General features: G+C 33.1%; 1 protein-coding gene and 1 pseudogene across 2 annotated transcripts; one reads left to right on the top strand and one right to left on the bottom strand.

Moving 5' to 3' along the window:
- Positions 1-284: 284 nt before the first annotated feature.
- LOC114173040 (uncharacterized) lies at positions 285-6472 on the bottom strand. Of its 2 annotated transcripts, XM_085669570.1 has the most exons (10): positions 6312-6472; positions 6079-6213; positions 5441-5557; positions 5113-5241; positions 3975-4151; positions 3500-3640; positions 1871-2056; positions 1606-1677; positions 1064-1248; positions 285-720 (listed from the first exon to the last, which is right to left on the bottom strand). In XM_085669570.1, exons 1-9 carry the CDS (start codon positions 6411-6413, stop codon positions 1102-1104), a joined length of 1206 nt encoding a protein of 401 aa, XP_085525696.1. In that variant the 5' UTR covers positions 6414-6472; the 3' UTR covers positions 285-720; positions 1064-1101. The 2 variants fall into 2 exon arrangements, with proteins under 2 accessions (XP_085525696.1, XP_027913038.1); XM_028057237.2 differs by lacking the exon at positions 285-720 and having other exon boundaries at positions 735-1248.
- Positions 6473-10770: 4298 nt separating this feature from the next.
- LOC114172243 (uncharacterized) lies at positions 10771-13534 on the top strand (annotated as a pseudogene).
- Positions 13535-20428: the final 6894 nt, after the last annotated feature.

The raw sequence follows: 20428 nt of genomic DNA, 5'->3' as shown, positions 1-20428 counted from the left end.
CCTTGCTTGTGGCAGAAAAACGTCATTGTTCTTTTCTTTACAGAAAACTACCTCAGTTTTCTATTGCTAAATTAATGCCACTGAAAAAACTAATTGTCTGCTAATAATGAAGGGAAAAAATTATAATTTAATCTCACGTAGTGAGTCATCTACTGTAGTAATAATAATAATAATAATAATAATAATAATAATAATAATAATAATAATAATAATAATAATAATAATAATAATAATAATAATAAGCCGTACAAATTTCCGACAACCTTCAAAGCCCATATCCTATGTGTTACTTAAATTACTAAGAATTATTTATTTCATGCACCTGAAAATAAGTTAATTTACCATACACAATCGAAAGTGAAAAAAATTGAGATACTAACTTTAACATGATGGAAAGGGCAACCTTTATCGCAGCTTGACAAGGAGTAGATACTATATAATCTTCCTCCTGTAAAGCTTTGAACTGTTTCAGGTTTAACAAATAAAGCTTAAACATTTTAGAGACCCAAATAAAGGTCTGAAATCAGATGGTACTGAGTGCTAAACCTGTCATTAAACCAATTCAGGTATATATCTCAAATCTGACCCACACCATTAGAGGATAGTTAGAAGTTAAAACATTCAGTACCTTCCCTGAAATAGATAGGTTTAGTCTATATGTAGTGTGCATTGTGGTCACTAACACCAGCAATTTTTCACCACATGTACTCTTCAAAGAGACTACCATCAAAACATACAAGGAACAAAAATGTTTCAATAAAATGAAAGTATTGAATGAAATCATAAAAAACATAAAGCTATAGGCACAAATAAACCAAACTTTTAAGTACACTGACCGAGGTAAATTATATGGACCTAAATGTGTGAATCAAATACATATTTGGCTATATGAGAATTGAAATACACTACTGCCTCCAGTGATTAATAACAATTGCAATATATTATCATTAACTCTCCAATGTTAATCAGGAAAATATCTTCAATGAGAATGCTAGCCGTGTATTATATTGTGAATGGTTATAAATCTATTGATTCAAACAAAATTGTCTCTCTCAAGAGATACCTGTGAACTAGGCCAAATGTTAATCAGGAAACCATTCTTTATCTTGGAATGGTGTGACCATTGACAGACATGAAGGAACTGCACCCGATATTGAGAATTTTATCACGTCTAAGTGAAAATGGATCTATCCCTGCCTTGTGAGCTGCAATAACTCCAATGGCCTCCCAATAATTTGAAACATGCAGCTGCCGAATGATAATTTTATCAACCAAAATGTTCTCATTTCAATTGTAATAGAAGAAAAATTGACTGTCTCGATGGTGCCTACAGTTAATTTTATTTTGTCTTTTTAGCACCAACAATAAAAAACTAACACTAAGTTGCCAAAAATGGAGATGTTATTATTTTACTTGTATGCTTATGCATCTATCTAACTTTAACTTTTGTCCAAACCCACATTTTTTTCTTTGGTGAGCAAATGGTACATAGTAACTTGAATTCTTGTCAATTGATTTCTCCAGAATTTTGAATGAAACAGATAAAGATCCTAACTTTTATTCACATCTCTAAAATAACAAGTTCACAGAATAAAAATCACGTACCACTTCAAGACCAAGTTTGTCTGCAGTATCATTAAGAACAGTTTCATTTTCGTCCACAGTAATTATAAGTGGCTGCAAGAAAATTGTACACAGTCATGTATAACGAAATAATGGTGTTATCAAAATTCTAGTTGGACAGTTTGATTTGCCGAACGGATGAAAGCTAACTTACCACAAGGAGATAATTGTTGTTTTTGCTAATATGTTTAATCAAACCAAAAAATAAAAATAAGGCAAAAAGACGCTGATGTGTTTGAATGTATACCTTTTTGCTTTTATTTCTAGCAAAAGCAAGACATGCATCCCCGCCGCAAGCATCTTTGGGTAGGATTACGGAATCCACATCATTTGCCTGTATGCAACCTTTTTCCAAGGATTTGGAGTCCATGACCAAGTATTGTGGAGCATTACTTAGGCCAGCAAGCACACATGGTAGGAAAGTGTACCCAATCTACTTAACAAGAGCAAGTTATCCATAAGTACTATTATCCATCAAATACGCAGAATGAGAAATCTCCAATTTATAATGAGAACAAAATCGTCTTAATAATACAAGAAATGTTAAAAAGAACCTACTAGAAATGTTAAGCTTCATTTATTTAATGGACACGTCAATCTTGAAAATGAATGACATGGGAAAAAAAGTCCAGTAAAAAGAGCAGGGAAAGAATGAGGAACAGTTTAGTGTAAACAGTTCAAACTTTAAAGCAACCTTACTCAAAATGGCTTTATCTAACTAAAAATTAGTTTTTGAGCAGGTCTAATCCATTTACCCAAACTTGCACCGTAATACTAATAGTAAGAAGAGGCTTAGTTGTTAATTGTGTCCATGTTTGAAATAAGCAAATCTTTATTTTCGTTTTACTTTATAACTGTATTTTCCTTTTCTTAGAATTGAAGTTTCTAATTCTTGTATATTGAAACAGTGTAAGAAAAGACAATTTTTAAATTCATCTTTACTGAAATTTTTAAAAATGCTACTTTGGGACAGAGATTTGAAACAAAACAAATTCAACAAAGCAGATGAGGACTTGACGATTTCTAACACCTTCACAGTCAACAAACATATGAACTCCTGAACTAGGTAAACCACCTTACTTCCTACTAGTTTTATTATAGAGCCTCAAGTTATCATCAGTTTTCAGAGTTTTAAGTAACATTTATCAATTAACGTATATTCTCATATAAACACACGAAAGACATACCTACGACCGGTATCTATTGGAGAAGGTAAGAAAGGAGCAGCACGAATCATTGAAACGGGTGGAAAATATATTCATCCTAAAGTGCAAGAAAATTTTCACAAAGCACAAAATAAGTGAGGTCCACCAATACAGTACACGGTGGACCAGTACCATATATTTAAGGTATAGAGTTCTGAATCTTAGATGCCATCTCCCATCAGCACGTGCAGACATAGATAAATGACAAAATTATTGAAATTGTAAATGCTCAACTAAGAATCTAACCACTAGAAATCTTAAATACTATTTGCTTTGGTATGATTATCGACCCCATAATTACAAAATCTACACTACACACATATGCTGAGCTTAATTAAAATATACAATAAACTATAAGATATCAGATTCTCTTAGCTGATGAAAAAAATGGATTAAAACACTGGCTTCAGAAAATTTATCACATCAATAGCAAATTAAACATGAGGCATGTTTGCTTAGTCACTAAAAAAATCAATCATACTCGTTTAAAAGATTATATGTCTCGGGTAAGAGAAAAACACAGTTCAAAGTAATAACTAAAATTATAATTCATAGATGAATTGTTTTGACATGATACTTTAACCTATCAGTTAGTTCTAAAAGTGGTAGCTCCACCAATCTAATATAGTTGAAACAAATGCCAAATGCGCTGTTATTTAGAGTGTACCAACCTCCTCAGCTGCTGATTTCGGACTAAGAGATAGGCTCATGGGAAGTGGAGACATTGCAGGAGCATGTGCACAAGGAATTTGGAACTCCTTCACTACTTGATGACTTATAACTGCCTCAACTCCTGCTAATAGGTCTATTCCCTAAACAAGGTAAAAAGAGGGAAGCAAACGTCACTGTGTCAGTAACAAAATATAAGATTCATTACTGAACTGCTGAATATACAAAGGAATGACTAAAATAATGTTCAAAATAAAAATGAAGGAAAAAAGGAACAAATTCTTGTTGGAATTTAGAGGACAGTGATAAGATGCAGACATAATCTTTTAAAATAAGGTTACATTTCACGAACAAATATCACAGATATGGTGAATATGAAAGAACCAAGAAAAAGAAACAACCTCATCCACGACTTCTTTAATCTTATAGAACTAGCACAATTAATCAAATTATATTCTTCTAGATTTATTGTCATACCATTCCCTGCCGATAGTCATCTACATCATCAATTTCATCATCTGGGAAACGTCCAACAACAGCAATGGCATTCACTTTTGACCTCTTCACTAAAGTATTCACAGCTCTAAGTAAAGAATCAGGGTGCTTAATCCTTCCAGTTGATTGGCCAGTTTCTGGATCAACCCACTTCTCTACCTGTAAAATTTGATGCTATGCAAGTCAAATTCAGGGTTTAAATTGGATAACGCTCACCCTAACTTTGGCTAGGCATTTTATATAGCTCCAGATCATGATAATAGATACTTGAAATTATAGACTAGGCATGCATAAAGACTTCTACCTCCAGCTTAAAAAATAATCAAGTCTGAAAGGTAAGAATAAGAATTCTGAAATGAATCAAAAAGTGTTCCAATTTTAACTAGACCAAAAAAATTGAGATATAGAAATATAAAACATACAACAATAAGATAAACTGGCAAGGTTTCCTCCAGTTAAAACTCTTGTGTTACTTGTTTCTTTCTAGTGCACAACATAGAATATCTTGTAAAATGTTCACAACTACAGATCCTATAACTTTGAGATATAGAAATATAACGCATACAACAATAAGATAAACTGGCAAGGTTTCCTCCAGTTAAAACTCTTGTGTTACTTGTTTCTTTCTAGTGCACAACATAGAATAGTAAAATGTTCACAACTACAGATCCTATAACTTTGATTTTCATAGAATTTATCCTACCACCAAAAATTCAACCCTTGCCAGATCCAAAATAAGCAATTGTCACACAGACTGGTTTGATTAAATTAAAACAAAATCTAGCAAAATGGAAAATTATTCTTTTTGCGGAACATCACATGCTTTATATGACTTCAAGATGCCCCAAAAGATCAACAGCACTCACATGCCTCTCTTAGTGTAGAAAAAACCTTTGGCTTAAGAACCAAATCACTCGGTCCAAACATTAAGACTTTATCAGCAAACACAAGTCTAGTGAATGGAAAATTGGCAGAAAATATAGGATGGTTTAAGTTTCATTACAATAAGAGCCTTGTCCCACTAAGAGATGTCGGCTACATCCATCATGTGACAGGATTCAACTCGTTTAATGGATGCTTTATATTTCATTATGATAGTTAATACAATATGATTTATTACCTTCAACGGAGTGTCTGTGACAGTATATTCCACGACAGGTAATCCAAGGGAAGCCCTTGCAGCATCAGCTACTTGTAAATGGCGAACCCGGAGTTCCTCCTCTATTCCTGCATCAAGAACTAATCCCACCTGCTTCACAAGATAAAATTAGGTACATACTTTTAAACAGAATGAAATAGCATGACTAAGAAAGCAACATGCAAGGTTCAGCACACAATGCATCACATAAACTAGTCATTGATGGAGCACATTCATAATGTACATATCTCTTTCTTTCCTCTCAGTATCAAAGAAAAAAAAAAAGAATATACATATGTTTGAGTGATACCCTGTTTTGGTGAACGGGCTGTAATGCCCACGATCCTTCTGCAAAACGGTCAAGAGCATAACCTTCAACGTATAACGCATTAGGCATCGGCCAGTATAGCATTGCAGCATTAAGCACCTGCAAAATTTTAATCTTATTTTTCTATCATTCAAGACAGGCTAACCTACAAGATTGCATAAACATGCACTTAGCTTTTTTTCTCTTAACAATATTTTTTTGGTTGTTGTTGTAGAACTTTTAACAAGTACAGTGAAGAGGGTGTGATTTTGTGCCTTATCTATATAATTTTTTGCTTAATTCTATTTTTGTTAAATGTAGAATTTTAATTCTTATAAAAATTTAATTGCTCAGTTGGTCATTTAATTTTCTAAAATTAAGTAACTTTAGTCATTGTTTACGTGACATCTTATTTTTAACAGAAAATGTTGACAAGGTGTAATTAAATTTTTCGATTAAAGTGAACTAGAATGACTTAATTTGGAATAATTAGAGAACTAAACATGCAATTAACCTTTAACAAAAAACCGAAAGTGTAGAATGGTGAAATTATTTGAAGGATAAAATAGTAAACAATGGATGTTTTTATATGAATGGTATAGATAAAAAGGAGTGGAATGAAAAGAGAGAGAATGGGTTACGTTAGGGTGAGAGATAAGGCAATCAACGACGGAGGACAGAGCGCGAGCTACAGGCAAAGCGTCACCGGCGTAACCTCCAATGGCGGCGCCAATCCCCGTGGGCACTATCATCACGGTGGTGTATTCTCTCTTGCACTGCATCATTCTCAAACACCACACAACACTGGTTATTATTTCTTAACTTTTTTAGAGCAACAAAAAAGTAGAAGAGAGAGACAGAGAAAGAGAGAGACCTTGAAAGCTTGAGAAGAGAGAGAGCATGAAAGCTTTGGTTTGGAGTTGGAGTATCGGGTCAGTGACGGAGAGAGAGTTGAAAGGGTGTGAGTGAGTGCCATTTTCACCACACTCAACACAACAAAAAAAACTTGTGTAAAATGTTCTGAGTATGAATTCAGTATTTTTCTTACACTTTTAATGCAACTTCCTTTCGTTTTTACAAAATTTGCCATATTTTACCAAAATTAACAAAAAACTACCTCTTAACTTTTTGATACGAAAGGCTTTACATTTAAGTCCTAACAAATTTCTTTTATCACCCTTATAATTTCCTCCTGTACCCTTATATTTTTCAAATTTCTCATTTTGTCTTTTGTGGTTTCTACTGTGTATCAAGCTTTCTTAGCTCCATTATTCATGTTTTTTATTCATCGGCGCTGTTATTTTTAACACCAATTGGCAAAAGAATTATTTGAAGATTAAGATTTTGTATGGTGGCAGCTCATTTAGCAACACACACACACACACACACACATATATATATATATATATATCTATATATATATATATATATATATATAAAAGTTCGGTCTCTTCTTTCTGTTTGTATAATCAAAACCTTGAAAATATTGATTGAGAATTGAGAATATATAATCTAGAATACAAGTTTAACTGTAAGACTGTGTAATTTGAAACTTGAAAAAATATATTTTTGGATTATAATGTGAAATATAATTTTTATATTTCAAATTATACTATCCGAATGGTGAAGTTTGTGGTAAAAATGGTATATGTGATTGAAAGTGGTAATGTTGATTGTTTCTCGTAGAAATGGGTTCAGAAATTTAGAGTAGAATGTAAAATAAAGTTTATATGTATTGGAAGATGGTGGATTGTGTAGATAACATGTAGAAATTATAGCCATGAGCTGATTGTACATTTATAGGTTATGTTAATAGATTAAAACCAAATAAACAATTTGTGATAGTTGATATGACTGAGAGTTCAATTTTGTGGGTGATGATTTGAGGGAGAAGGAGAGGATTAATTTGGGTGGATTAGAAGGTAATATTTATGTTGTTCTTTTTATGGATAGTGGAGTGGATTTGAAAGTAATTTTTGTAAAAGTTTATGAAAGATTTAACTATGTGACTAAAAAAATTAAATTTAATAGATGAAAATGTAAAATAACCTAATTGTCCTTAGTGTTAAAAAAGTATAATAAAATTATATTTAGATAAGTTATAATTAGTTTCTCATATATTATTATAATAAATAAAAATATTATAAATATTTATTAATTGAAAGAATGCATGGATGACTGGCACACAAAAATGGAATAGATTCCAAAAAAAAAACAGATCCAGTTAAATATGGAATGGAATAGATTCCAAGCAAAACAGATCCGGTTAAATAAAGCTTGAGAAGAGGTTGAAATCAGATCCAACAAAAACTTAATAGGTTCCATTTACTGTGCTTCTCTTCATTTCAATCTCGAAAGCCAACATGATTATTTATTTGGAATAAAATAAAACGAGGATAATTATGTAAAATTACGTAAATCACTCTCTAATCTTTGCAAATAAGAGGGATGAAATAAAATCACTAATCCCTTAAATCAGCACAATACTTCGCTTCCCAATCTTTGAAAAAGAACATAAATATTCGAAAAATTCATTGCCCACTATCATCTGTCTATAGTATTCACCCACATAAGAACACGATGTAAAACTTGGAAACATCTTACTAACTATAAAAGAGAACAAAGTATGTGTATGCGACCTTAAGAATTTTTACAAATATTTTTTTGACAAATTTTGATTTCATAAAATTACTTAAAGTATTTAATATTATATTGTTGACGAACAATAATTGCAAAACAAACCAGTATTCTCTGACTTCTCTTCACGGGTCTTGGAGTGTGGTATGAGATTTTGATATAGTTTTATCTGCTGATAATATTTTGGGAAGTTTTTTACCTAACAGAATTTCTTAAGAGGAATTTTCAAACTGGATAAGTTCAAATGAGCTCATTTTTATTCTTCTCTCTGTTTTTGTGTTTACTTGGCATAAGGAAAGAAGGGGTGTTCATTGTATTCAACGTAAGTTGGATAGAGTTTTATTTGTCTTGATTGTCTTGATGATTGTTCCCACTATTGTTATCAGGTGCTTCCTAGGAATTGTTTTGATCATAATCTATTTTTTCTTTCTCTGTCACGTAACTATATGGTAATAGAAAACCTTCATCTTTTCAGTTTTTAAGACGTGACTTTTACATCCATGTTGCAAAGATCTTATTCCGAAGTCATTGCAGGATCTAGTTATTGGTTGTCCAATGATTGTTTTAGAGAAAAATTTGCAGAGGTTAAAATTGAGTCTTAAAGATTGGAATAAAACTGCTTTTGGTAATGTTCACAATTTGGTCCTTGAGAAGAAGAGGTCTGGAGTGATATTCAATGTTAGCTTCAAACATAACACCTTCTACGTTGAATTCTTTGTTTTTAAAAGATAAACCTGGTATGGAGGAACTTGATTTTCCTCTTGAATTGAAGCTTCGTTTTGGAAAGAAAAAGTCACTTTGAATTGGTTTACTAATGGAGACAAAAGCATTGCCTTGTTCCATATTACTTTGAAGAAACATAATATTTCAGTATATATATTCATCATTTAATTGATAATGGTCGAGTTTTGTAGGATACTAGTCAAATTGCTAAGCATATATTGGGTTTTTATCAAAATTTATATTATGAAGATTATTCTACTTTGGGAGTGTCGATGGAGGATTTAATTCCTAGTTGTATTCCTAAGCTTATTACTGCATATGAGAATAATAAATTGATTCAATGCCTTATTCATGGAGAAATAAGGAGGTGAATTTTCTCCTTGGTGGATCTTTTTATTATGCGCATATTGTTGGAAAAAACTCACACTAGAAGAATATGCAATATAACTCATTGTGGTATTTTTCATTGATGGAGAATGCGCTATTATATAGCCAATTACAAACCAAATAATAACAAACCAAACTAAATCTTTATCTAATCTAATCTTCTTTAATACCCCATATTATCAAACTAAATCTTATATACTCCAACTGATGGAGGTGTGACAATGAGCAAAGACAAGGATCCACTTGAAGAACTTGGAAGACCTATGACAAGGTCTAGAGCAAAGAAAGCAAAAGAAGCTTTACAACAAGTGTTGTCAATATTATTTGAGTACAAGCCCAAGTTTGAAGGAGAAAAGACAAAAGTTGTAAATTGCATCGCGGCCCAAATGGAAGAGGACTAACGCGCCAGATTAATGCAGTTTCTTTTATTTAAATAAAGGCCCATTTGACATCTTAAGAACCAGCCTTGGAAGACTAAGAAGACCTTGCTGAATAATTTTGGATAACTTTTTGGCTGCCCCAATTTCAGTTATAATTAGCCATTAGGTAGTGGACAATTATTAGCTTGATTGGTTTATTATTAGCACTAGTGGGATATAATGACAATTAATGGTCTTTTTGTAACCCTAATGGTTAAAGCCTCTATATAAGCTGAACCATTTCTTATCAATGAAATCAAGTTAAGTTTTGTTCAGAAATTCAATTTTCTATCTAATAGTGAGAGTGATTCTCCTAGTTCTTGAGTGATTCAAGAACCCTTGGCTGTATCAAAGGATTTTGCCATCCTTTGTGTGTTGCCTCCTTTGGAAAGAGCGATTCTTTCCTTCCACTTTTAGATTCACCCCTTATTACTTTCTTCTTCACCCAATTTTCAAAAGAATATCTAATTCTGCCCACAAAACATCTCGTGGTCATAACTCGTTCTAACCCTAAAAGAAAAAAAAATCATAAGTCAACCCTTGTGCAATGAGATTCATATCATTTGGTATTCAGAGCTTCGGTTTAAGGGTTTGAACGTCAAATTGGTAACATCCTTCCTTCTTTCTTATTTTACCAATTCATTACCTTATTACTTGTATTATTTATGTGTGTGCTGAATCATTGCAAAAGTTAGGCCCTTCTAAAAATTAAAAAAAGAAAATAGTTACAGCAATTCGTAATTGTACTGAAGCTGTGAAAAAAAAAATTGGGTCGAATGATTCATGCCTCGTAACAATTTTTATAAGGTAATATATTGGTGTTATTGAAGGATTGTTGCTGATTTCCTTCTTTTTACCTACTTTTCTTGGCCTTTTTTTTTCTTCTTTTTCTTTGTTAACCTTTCTTTGTCTACTTACAAGCGTTTCGCTGCACATATTGGAGAATTGTTCTTTGTTATGGCCATAATCTCTTGAATTGCCTAAGAAACCAAGGAGAATTTGAGTGGTAAAAGGCAAGAGTGTTTTATTTTTAGTAAAAGCCAATCTGTGAGTGCAAACACTTGAGTGGGTGAGAAAATTTTCAAACACCATATATATATATATATATATATATATATATATATATATATATATATTGTTCTTGTTACCTTAATCTGTTTGTTAATCATGGCAGAAAGGAATGATATTCAGATGCAAATTGCTGCATTATCTCAACATTTGGAGAGGTTGATGAAGCAACAACAAGATGAGTTTCATGATAGGTTGGACCAACTAGAGAATAGAACCCCACCAAGAGGAGGAGGAGGAGGGCCACAAAGGAATGAAGGGAGAATAGAAGGAGTAAGGTTGAATGTGCCACCTTTCAAGGGGAGGAGTGATCCTGAAGCTTACTTGGAGTGGGAGCTCAAAATTGAGCATGTATTTTCTTGCAATAATTATAGTGAGGAGCAAAAGGTAAGGCTTGCAGCAACTGAATTTTCTAATTATGCTTTAATTTGGTGGAACAAGTTGCAAAGACAGAGGATTAGAGATGAGGAGCCTTTGGTGGATACTTGGGGTGAGATGAAAAGGGTCATGAGGAAGCGGTATGTACCTTCTAGCTTCCATAGGGACTTAAAATTGGAAATACAAAGACTTTCTCAAGGAAGCAAGGGAGTGGATGAGTATTATAAGGAGATGGAGATTCTTATCATCCAAGCCAAAATTGAAGAAGATCCTGAGGTAACTATGGCACGTTTCCTTAATGGATTAAATCATGATATTAGAGATGTTGTTGAGTTGCAGGAGTTTGTGGAGATGGAGGATCTATTGCATAAAGCCATACAGGTAGAGCAACAAATTAAAAGAAAGAGTACAACAAGAAAGAGTTCTACCAATTTCAATTCTTCAAACTGGAAAGATAGAGTAAAGAAAGAAGGTGTTGCCTCCTCTAGCAATTCAGTGCTTTCTAATGAAGGAAAAATTGTTCAAAAGAAACCTGAACATCCACCAAAGAGGACTAGAGAAGTGAAATGTTTTAAATGTTTGGGCATGGGACATTATGCCTATGAGTGTCCTACAAAGAAGACTGTTCTTCTTAAGGATAATGGGGAGTACACAAGCGATTCTGATGATGATGATGATGGAGAGGTAGAAGAGAGTGATGGCGAATTGAAACCTAATGTAGAAGAGTTATACATGATTAGAAGGATGTTGGGAAGTCAAGTCAAGGCCGAGGATGCATCTCAAAGGGAGAATATTTTTCATACAAGATGTTCAGTTAATGGTAATGTATGTTTGGTAATCATTGATAGAGGAAGTTGTACCAATGTGGTGAGTTCAAGATTAGTGTCAAAAATGAACATGGACACTAAACCACATCCTAGGCCATACAAACTTCAATGGCTTAGTGAAGGAGAAAAAGTCCAAGTGAAACAGCAAGCTGAAGTCTCTTTCTCCATTGGGAAATATAAAGATAAGATCTTATGTGATGTGGTTCCCATGGAGGCTAGCCATATTCTTTTGGGAAGACCGTGGCAGTATGACATTAAAGCCATTCATGATGGTTTCACTAACAAAAACTCTTTCATGTATCAAGATAAAAAAGTGGTCCTCAAACCCTTGTCTCCTAAAGAGGTGTGTGAGGGATCAAATAAAAATGAGAGAGAAGTTAGCAAATGAGAGAAAGAGTGAAACACTTGAAAGGAAAAAGAAAAAGAGTGAAACACTTGACAGGAAAATGAGAGAAAATGAAACATTTGAGGGTAAGCAAGTTTATTTAGCAAGAGAAAGAGAGGTAAGGAGGGTGTTTTGCGCAAGACAGCCCCTCTACTGATTGTTTTGTCAAAATCAAATTTCAAATTCTGACCAATTTGGCAAATTTGAATTGCCCTCTAGTATTGAGTCCCTTTTGCAGGATTATAAAGATGTGTTTCCAGCAAGTGTCCCTGATGGTTTGCCACCTTTGAGAGGAATTGAGCATCACATTGATCTCATTCCGGGAGCTGCTTTGCCCAATAGGCCAGCTTATAGGAGCAACCCACAAGAGACCAAAGAGATTGAAAAACAAGTTACTGAACTCATGAGTAAAGGTTGGGTGAGGGATAGCATGAGTCCATGTGCTGTACTTGTGATTTTGGTCCCCAAAAAGGATGGCTCATGGAGGATGTGTTCTGATTGTAGAGCAATAAACAACATCACCATCAAGTATAGGCATCCAATTCCAAGGTTAGATGATCTTCTTGATGAACTTTATGGTGCATGTGTTTTTTCTAAAATTGATCTTAAAAGTGGCTATAATCAGATTAGGATTAGAGAAGGTGATAAATGGAAAACTGCTTTTAAAACTAAATATGGATTGTATGAGTGGTTGGTTATGCCCTTTGGTTTGACAAATGCACCTAGTACTTTTATGCGGTTAATGAACCATGTTTTAAGAGAGTTTATTGGTAAATTTGTTGTGGTGTACTTTGATGATATTCTGATCTATAGCACCAGTCTTGAGTTGCATGTTGAGCATTTGCAATCTGTTTTGGTTGTTCTTAGAAAAGAAAAATTGTATGCCAATTTGGAAAAATGCATCTTTTATTCTGATCATGTGGTGCTTTTGGGTTTTGTTGTGAGTGCTAAAGGTGTACAAGTTGATGCGGAAAAGGTCAAGGCCATCCAAGAATGGCCTACACCTAAGATTGTCAGTGAGGTGAGGGGTTTTCATGGTTTAGCAAGTTTTTACAGGAGATTTGTTAAGGATTTTAGTACCCTGGCTGCACCTCTAAATGAAATTGTTAAAAAGAATGTGGGTTTTAAATGGGGAGAGAAACAAGAGGAGGCCTTTGCTTCCCTCAAGCATAAGCTAACTAATGCACCTATTATTGCCATGCCTAATTTTGCAAAATCTTTTGAAATTGAGTGTGATGCATCAAATGTGGGTATTGGGGCTGTTTTGCTATAAGATGGACATCCCATTGCTTATTTTAGTGAAAAGTTAAGTGGGGCTGCCCTTAACTATTCTACTTATGATAAGGAATTGTATGCTTTGGTTAGAGCTTTAAAGACTTGGCAACACTATTTGTTACCCAAAGAATTTGTCATTCACAGTGATCATGAGTCCTTGAAATACTTGAAAGGACAAGGTAAGCTTAATAAGAGGCATGTTAAATGGGTAGAGTTTTTGGAGCAATTTCCGTATGTAATCAAGTATAAAAAGGGGAAAGGAAATATAGTGGCTGATGCACTTTCTAGGAGGCATGCATTGCTTTCTATGCTTGAAACTAAACTGTTTGGTCTTGAATCTTTGAAAGACATGTACAAGGATGATGCAAATTTTGCTGAAATATATGCTGCATGTGAAAAGTTTTCTGAAAATGGTTACTATAGGCATAATGGATTCTTGTTTAAATCAAATAAATTGTGTATGCCAAAGTGTTCCATTAGAGAGTTGCTTGTGACTGAATCACATGAAGGAGGTTTGATGGGTCATTTTGGGGTTCAAAAGACTTTGGAAATTTTGCAAGAGCACTTCTTTTGGCCTCATATGAAACGTGATGTACATAAGTTTTGTGATCACTGCATTGTGTGTAAAAAAGCTAAATCTAAGGTGAAGCCTCATGGATTATATACTCCTTTACCTGTTCCTGAATATCCTTGGACTGATATTTCAATGGACTTTGTTATGGGGTTGCCTAAAACAAAGAATGGAAAGGATTCTGTCTTTGTTGTTGTTGACAAATTTTCTAAAATGGCACACTTCATACCTTGCAAGAAGGTGGATGATGCTTGTCATGTGGCTGACTTGTTTTTCAAGGAAATAGTAAGACTTCATGGACTACCAAGGAGCATTGTGAGTGATAGGGGTACAAAATTCCTTAGTCACTTTTGGAGGACCTTGTGGGGTAAGATTGGTACTAAATTGTTATTTTCTACTACTTGTCACCCACAAATTGATAGTCAAACTGAGGTAGTCAATAGAACTTTAGGCACATTGCTTAGGACTGTTATAAAGAAAAATCTTAAGTCTTGGGAAGCATGTTTGCCTCATGTTGAGTTTGCTTATACTAGGGTTGTCCATAGCACAACTAATTATTCACCTTTTGAGATTGTATATGGATTTAACCCTTTAACTCCTCTTGATTTGCTACCTATGCCTAACATTTCCATGTTTAAGCATAAAGAAGCACAGGCTAAAGCTGACTATGTGAAGAAGTTACATGAGCAAGTAAGGGGTCAAATTGAAAAGAAAAACGAAAGCTATGCAAGGCAAGCTAACAAAGGTAGAAAGAAGGTTGTCTTCCAACCTGGAGATTGGGTTTGGGTGCACATGAGAAAGGAAAGGTTTCCAGAACAAAGAAAATCAAAGCTTCAACCAAGGGGAAATGGTCCATTCCAAGTGCTTGAAAGAATAAATGACAATGCTTACAAAATTGATCTGCCTGGTGAGTATAATGTTAGTTCCACATTCAATGTGTCTGACTTATCCCTTTTTGATGTAGAGGGAGAATCTGATTTTAGGAAAAATCCTTCTCAAGAGGGAGAGAATGATGGAGGTGTGACAATGAGCAAAGACAAGGATCCACTTGAAGAACTTGGAGGACCTATGACAAGGTCTAGAGCAAAGAAAGCAAAAGAAGCTTTACAACAAGTGTTGTCAATATTATTTGAGTACAAGCCCAAGTTTGAAGGAGAAAAGACAAAAGTTGTAAATTGCATCGCGGCCCAAATGGAAGAGGACTAACGCGCCAGATTAATGCAGTTTCTTTTATTTAAATAAAGGCCCATTTGACATCTTAAGAACCAGCCTTGGAAGACTAAGAAGACCTTGCTGAATAATTTTGGATAACTTTTTGGCTGCCCCAATTTCAGTTATAATTAGCCATTAGGTAGTGGACAATTATTAGCTTGATTGGTTTATTATTAGCACTAGTGGGATATAATGACAATTAATGGTCTTTTTGTAACCCTAATGGTTAAAGCCTCTATATAAGCTGAACCATTTCTTATCAATGAAATCAAGTTAAGTTTTGTTCAGAAATTCAATTTTCTATCTAATAGTGAGAGTGATTCTCCTAGTTCTTGAGTGATTCAAGAACCCTTGGCTGTATCAAAGGATTTTGCCATCCTTTGTGTGTTGCCTCCTTTGGAAAGAGCGATTCTTTCCTTCCACTTTTAGATTCACCCCTTATTACTTTCTTCTTCACCCAATTTTCAAAAGAATATCTAATTCTGCCCACAAAACATCTCGTGGTCATAACTCGTTCTAACCCTAAAAGAAAAAAAAAATCCTAAGTCAGCCCTTGTGCAATGAGATTCATATCACCAACTAACTAAAATAACAACTAACTTAAATCTAATTAACCAAATATAAAATACCCTATCACTTTGCTAAATAAAAACAACTCTATAATCTAAAATATAATCTAAATATTATCTAACAAAATTAAAGATTATCTAACAAAATTAAAGATTATCCAACACATATTAGGAGGATTTTACTTAGAATGTGTTAATGTGTATAAATATAGATTATTTTATACCTTTAATTGTGGATTATCAAATAAAATATCTTACTATCTCTTCATTTATTGCATATAAATATATTTTGTGTTGCCTAGTTAAGAAAAGGGAAATACTCAATAAAAGTAAGTTTTTTCTAAAATACACGGTTAATACACTGTTTCCTCTTGTGTCCTAGTCTTTTTCTCTATTGTGGGTGTTCTCGCTCCTTATATCTCATTATTCTTCTATTTTGGATCTTCTTCTTGATTTTGTGTCTGGGCTTGTAATATGGTTTTGTTTTCAAAAACACGTTCTCTGCTTCTTTATTCATCATGACCTTGGATCAACGCTTTTTTTGTTCGGTCTAATGGAAAAAATTGTGTTGCTTGGGAATTTCAGTTTAAGCTCTTTGTCAAGGGAAAAGAATTATGAGTTCATATTGATGGCAAAGATCCCACACTCGCACTCGCATCGATAGTTGCAGCAGATTTAGCGAAATGGGAAACCAAAAATGCCCAAATCATGTCCTGAATTCTTAGCTCTATTGAGCCTCATTTTATCCTTAATCTTCAACCTTACAACACTACTAAAGATATGTGGGATTATTTAAAAAAGGTTTATCATCAAGCCAATGAAGCTCGAAAGTTTCAATTAGAGTACGAGATGGCTAATTTCACACAAAGGAGTCTACCAATTAAGGAATATTTTTCTAGTTTTCAAAATATGTGAGTTGAATATTCCAATATTATCTATGCGGGTATTTCTGGTGAAGCCATATTTGTTGTCCAAACAGTGCACGAGACTAGCAAGTGAGATCAAATTTTTATTTAGCTACGATCTAGTTTTGAAGTTACTCGATCCAATCTGATGAACAGCTACCTTGTGCCTACTTTGGACTTGCTTGAGTGAGCTTCTCTGAGAAGAACAATGAATCACAACATACGCGCAACTATGGAACAAACTATCAAATCTACTACTCATGTTACTATGGCCTATGCCATCTAAGGAAAGAATCAGCCCAGAGATATGCACCCTGTCAAATGCTACAATTGTAAAGGATTTAGTCATCTTGTAAAGGATTGTTCACAAAAATTCTATAATTATTGCAAGCAAAAGGGACATATTATCACTACTTGTTCTATTCGCCCTACAAAGAAACAAGGCATCGCTTATCATGCTTCTCTTGGTGCTTCGTGTTATGCTACTTTGCCTGCTCAAGCTTTTGTTCCTACACCTCTTGCAGACAGTCTTACTCAATAAATGGTAAAACAGATGAGTATGTTAGCCTTTTCTGCCCTTGGTCTTTCTGGTAATACTCATGTTTCTTCTCAACTTAGTGATACACATATTCATCACTAAAGGTTATAAATATGTCATAATTAATATCTTCTCACAAAAATTAAATTGTCACTAACACTCTTGTCACTATTATATTTGTGACAATATTTTCATATGTCACAAAAATTAAGTTTTATTGTGACAAAAATAACTGTCGTTTTTAATTGTATGTAATAATAATAATAATAATAATAATAATAATAATAATAAATTGTCACAAAAAAGATAATAATGACATATTAGTTGTCACAATTAGTACTTTAATTCTTATTCTACTTGTGACAATATTTTAAAATCTTATTAAAATTGATTTTTTGTTGTGACAAAAATAATAATTTGTGACACATATTACATTCATTCCATTAAAAGACACAAATTATTCTAAAATGTTAAAATAAAAAAACATCATATATAAAAATTAAAATATAAAATATTCATTACATTTTAAAAGAAAAAATACACAATTAATATCTAAAAATGAATACAAACAATTTATACAGAGACCTATTTTCACATCAAAACATTTGAATAAATATTTTAAATACAATAATAAAATATAATATCTTCAGAAATTTTGGTCATGCAAATATTGTGGTCCTACAAATAAATAAAAGAAACAATTAATATTTTAAAATGTAGAGATAAAAGGGTAAATATATTAATGACAAATTTTAAGTAGCACTACAAGAAAATTACATATTAGCGAGGGAATAATCCCTAGCGAATCCCTAGCTAATCTCTCGCAAAACGATTCAGCAGGGGAATATCGAGAAAATAGCGAAGACACTATGCCGTAGCTAAAATATAGGTAGCTAAGTAGCTAGAGAACCACTTTGTCGCTAATCCCTAGCTAATCCCTAGCAAATCGGTTGTAGCTAGACCCTAGCTAATCCCTAGCAAATTAATTGTAGTTAATCCCTTGCTAATCCCTAGAAAATTGGTTGTAGCTAAACCCTAGCTAATCCCTAGCAAATTGGTTGTAGCTAATCCTTGGCTAATCCCTAGCAAATCGATTGTAGCTAATTCCTAGCTAATCCCTAGCAAATTGGTTGTAGCTAAACCTTAGCTAATCCCTAGCAAATTTGTTGTAGCTAAATCCTAGCTAATTCCTAGCAAATTGATTGTAGCTAATCCCTAGTTAATCCATAGGAAATCGGTTGTAGCTAATTCCTAGTTAATCCCTAGCAAAGTTGTTGTAGCTAATCCCTAGCAAATTGATTGTAGCTATTCCCTAGCTAATCCCTAACAAATAGGTTGTAGCTAATCCCCCGTTAATCCCTAGCAAACTAGTTGTAGCTATTCTCTAGCTAATCCCTAGCAAACTTATCCCTAGCTAATGCCTACCTAAGCCCTCGCTAATTCCTACCTAAGCCCTCGCTAATTCAACAATTTAATCCCTAGAAAAATAGTAGCGAATTGCATCAATCCAAAATATTCCATTCTTTTACTTGTACCTTATGAAATGCATTTTGACATAAATATAACATTAAGTATAAATCTTGCCAAACATTTTATATGAAACATGTCAAATGTTACTACATTCAAAATAATAAAAGTGATGAACATAATGAAAGTAGTCTTCACAATTGTCAACATACATCATTAAAATATGTGTTTAGAAACAAAAAAAAAAAAACATCATCATCTTCATATTTTCTTCTCGCCATGTTTCATGACAGACGGTGGTGAAGATATCTTTAATGCAGGAAATATTTGTGTCTTGAAAAACTCCATCTGTGTTTGCATTTGTGTATGCATTTGTTGTTGTAAAAGCTTTTGCATTTCTACTTGTGCTTGCATTTGTGCTTGTATTTGTGCTTGGAATTGTGCTTGAAATTGTGCATGCACATCTGCTTGTGCTTTCAACTGAGCTTGTACCTGTTGTGCATGTGCCTCTATTTGTGCTTGTAACTCTATCTGTAGTTGCTTTTGAGATTCAGTTTGTAAATGTAACTGTGTCTGCATTTCTTGTTGCATTTGAGACATTTGTGTAGCTATTGTCGTGATTTCTTCTGTTGGAGGTGCATGATTTGGATTTGTGGAAGGACCTACAACTGATGAAGATGAACCATTCACACTGATGATGGCAAGTTCCAAGCTACGACCAATACCGTGAATTCTACCTTTCTTATTTAGGAACCAAATTCGACGTCGTTGCAACCTCTTCGAGTTCTCTTCCGAGCTTCTCGGTACTATCTTCACTTCCGAGCTTCTCGGTACTATCTCCAAGCTGAAATCAAAACCCTAATGTTCGCACTTCTTCATTATACGAAATCCAACAGCCTTCGATGCGAGAGCTTCCGGTGCCTGCGAGTCACTATACGAAATCCGATAGCCTTCGATCCGAGCTTCTTATGCGAGCTTCTGATGCTTGCAAGTTTCCGACTGTTCAACCAAAAGAACATGAATGTTTGAACAGTGACATAAATGTCTCGAGAAGCAACTGTTTAAAGTTTCAATCAAATAGGATTAAGTTTTAAGTTGTATGCTTTATGTTTTTTATGTTTTTAAAGTCTCATACGGATAGATTCATTATATATTTTGTATCATTTTCATTTATTTATAGTATTTATATTATATATTATATATTATATATTATATATTATATATATATATATAATATATATTATACATAAATATATATTTTTTAAAGTTAAGTGTTTAATTAAATCAAGTTAAATATTCATATTTTATAAATAAAATAGATACATACAATTTATTTTTATTTATAATATATCCTAAATAATTTATTTCATATTTAAATTTTTTTAAACAAAAGAACAAACTATACCATAAATATAATAATATATAATAATATGTGACAATATAAATTAATTATTAATTTAATAATTCTTTTATTCAAATAAATTAATATAAAATATAAAAAAAATAGAATAAAAGATACTAAATAATTATCAAAATAATAGCTAATCATTTCATTTTTCATATAATTAATAAGAATTGTTTTAATACCTTTTGTAATAATATTTAAATGGAAAAAAATATTGTGTTAGTT

This window comes from Vigna unguiculata, chromosome 2, assembly GCF_037176805.1.
Source record: "Vigna unguiculata cultivar grain cowpea cultivar isolate G323 ecotype 2 chromosome 2, ASM3717680v1, whole genome shotgun sequence".
Classification (NCBI taxonomy): domain Eukaryota; kingdom Viridiplantae; phylum Streptophyta; class Magnoliopsida; order Fabales; family Fabaceae; genus Vigna; species Vigna unguiculata.
This window is presented reverse-complemented; position numbering and strand designations above follow the sequence as displayed.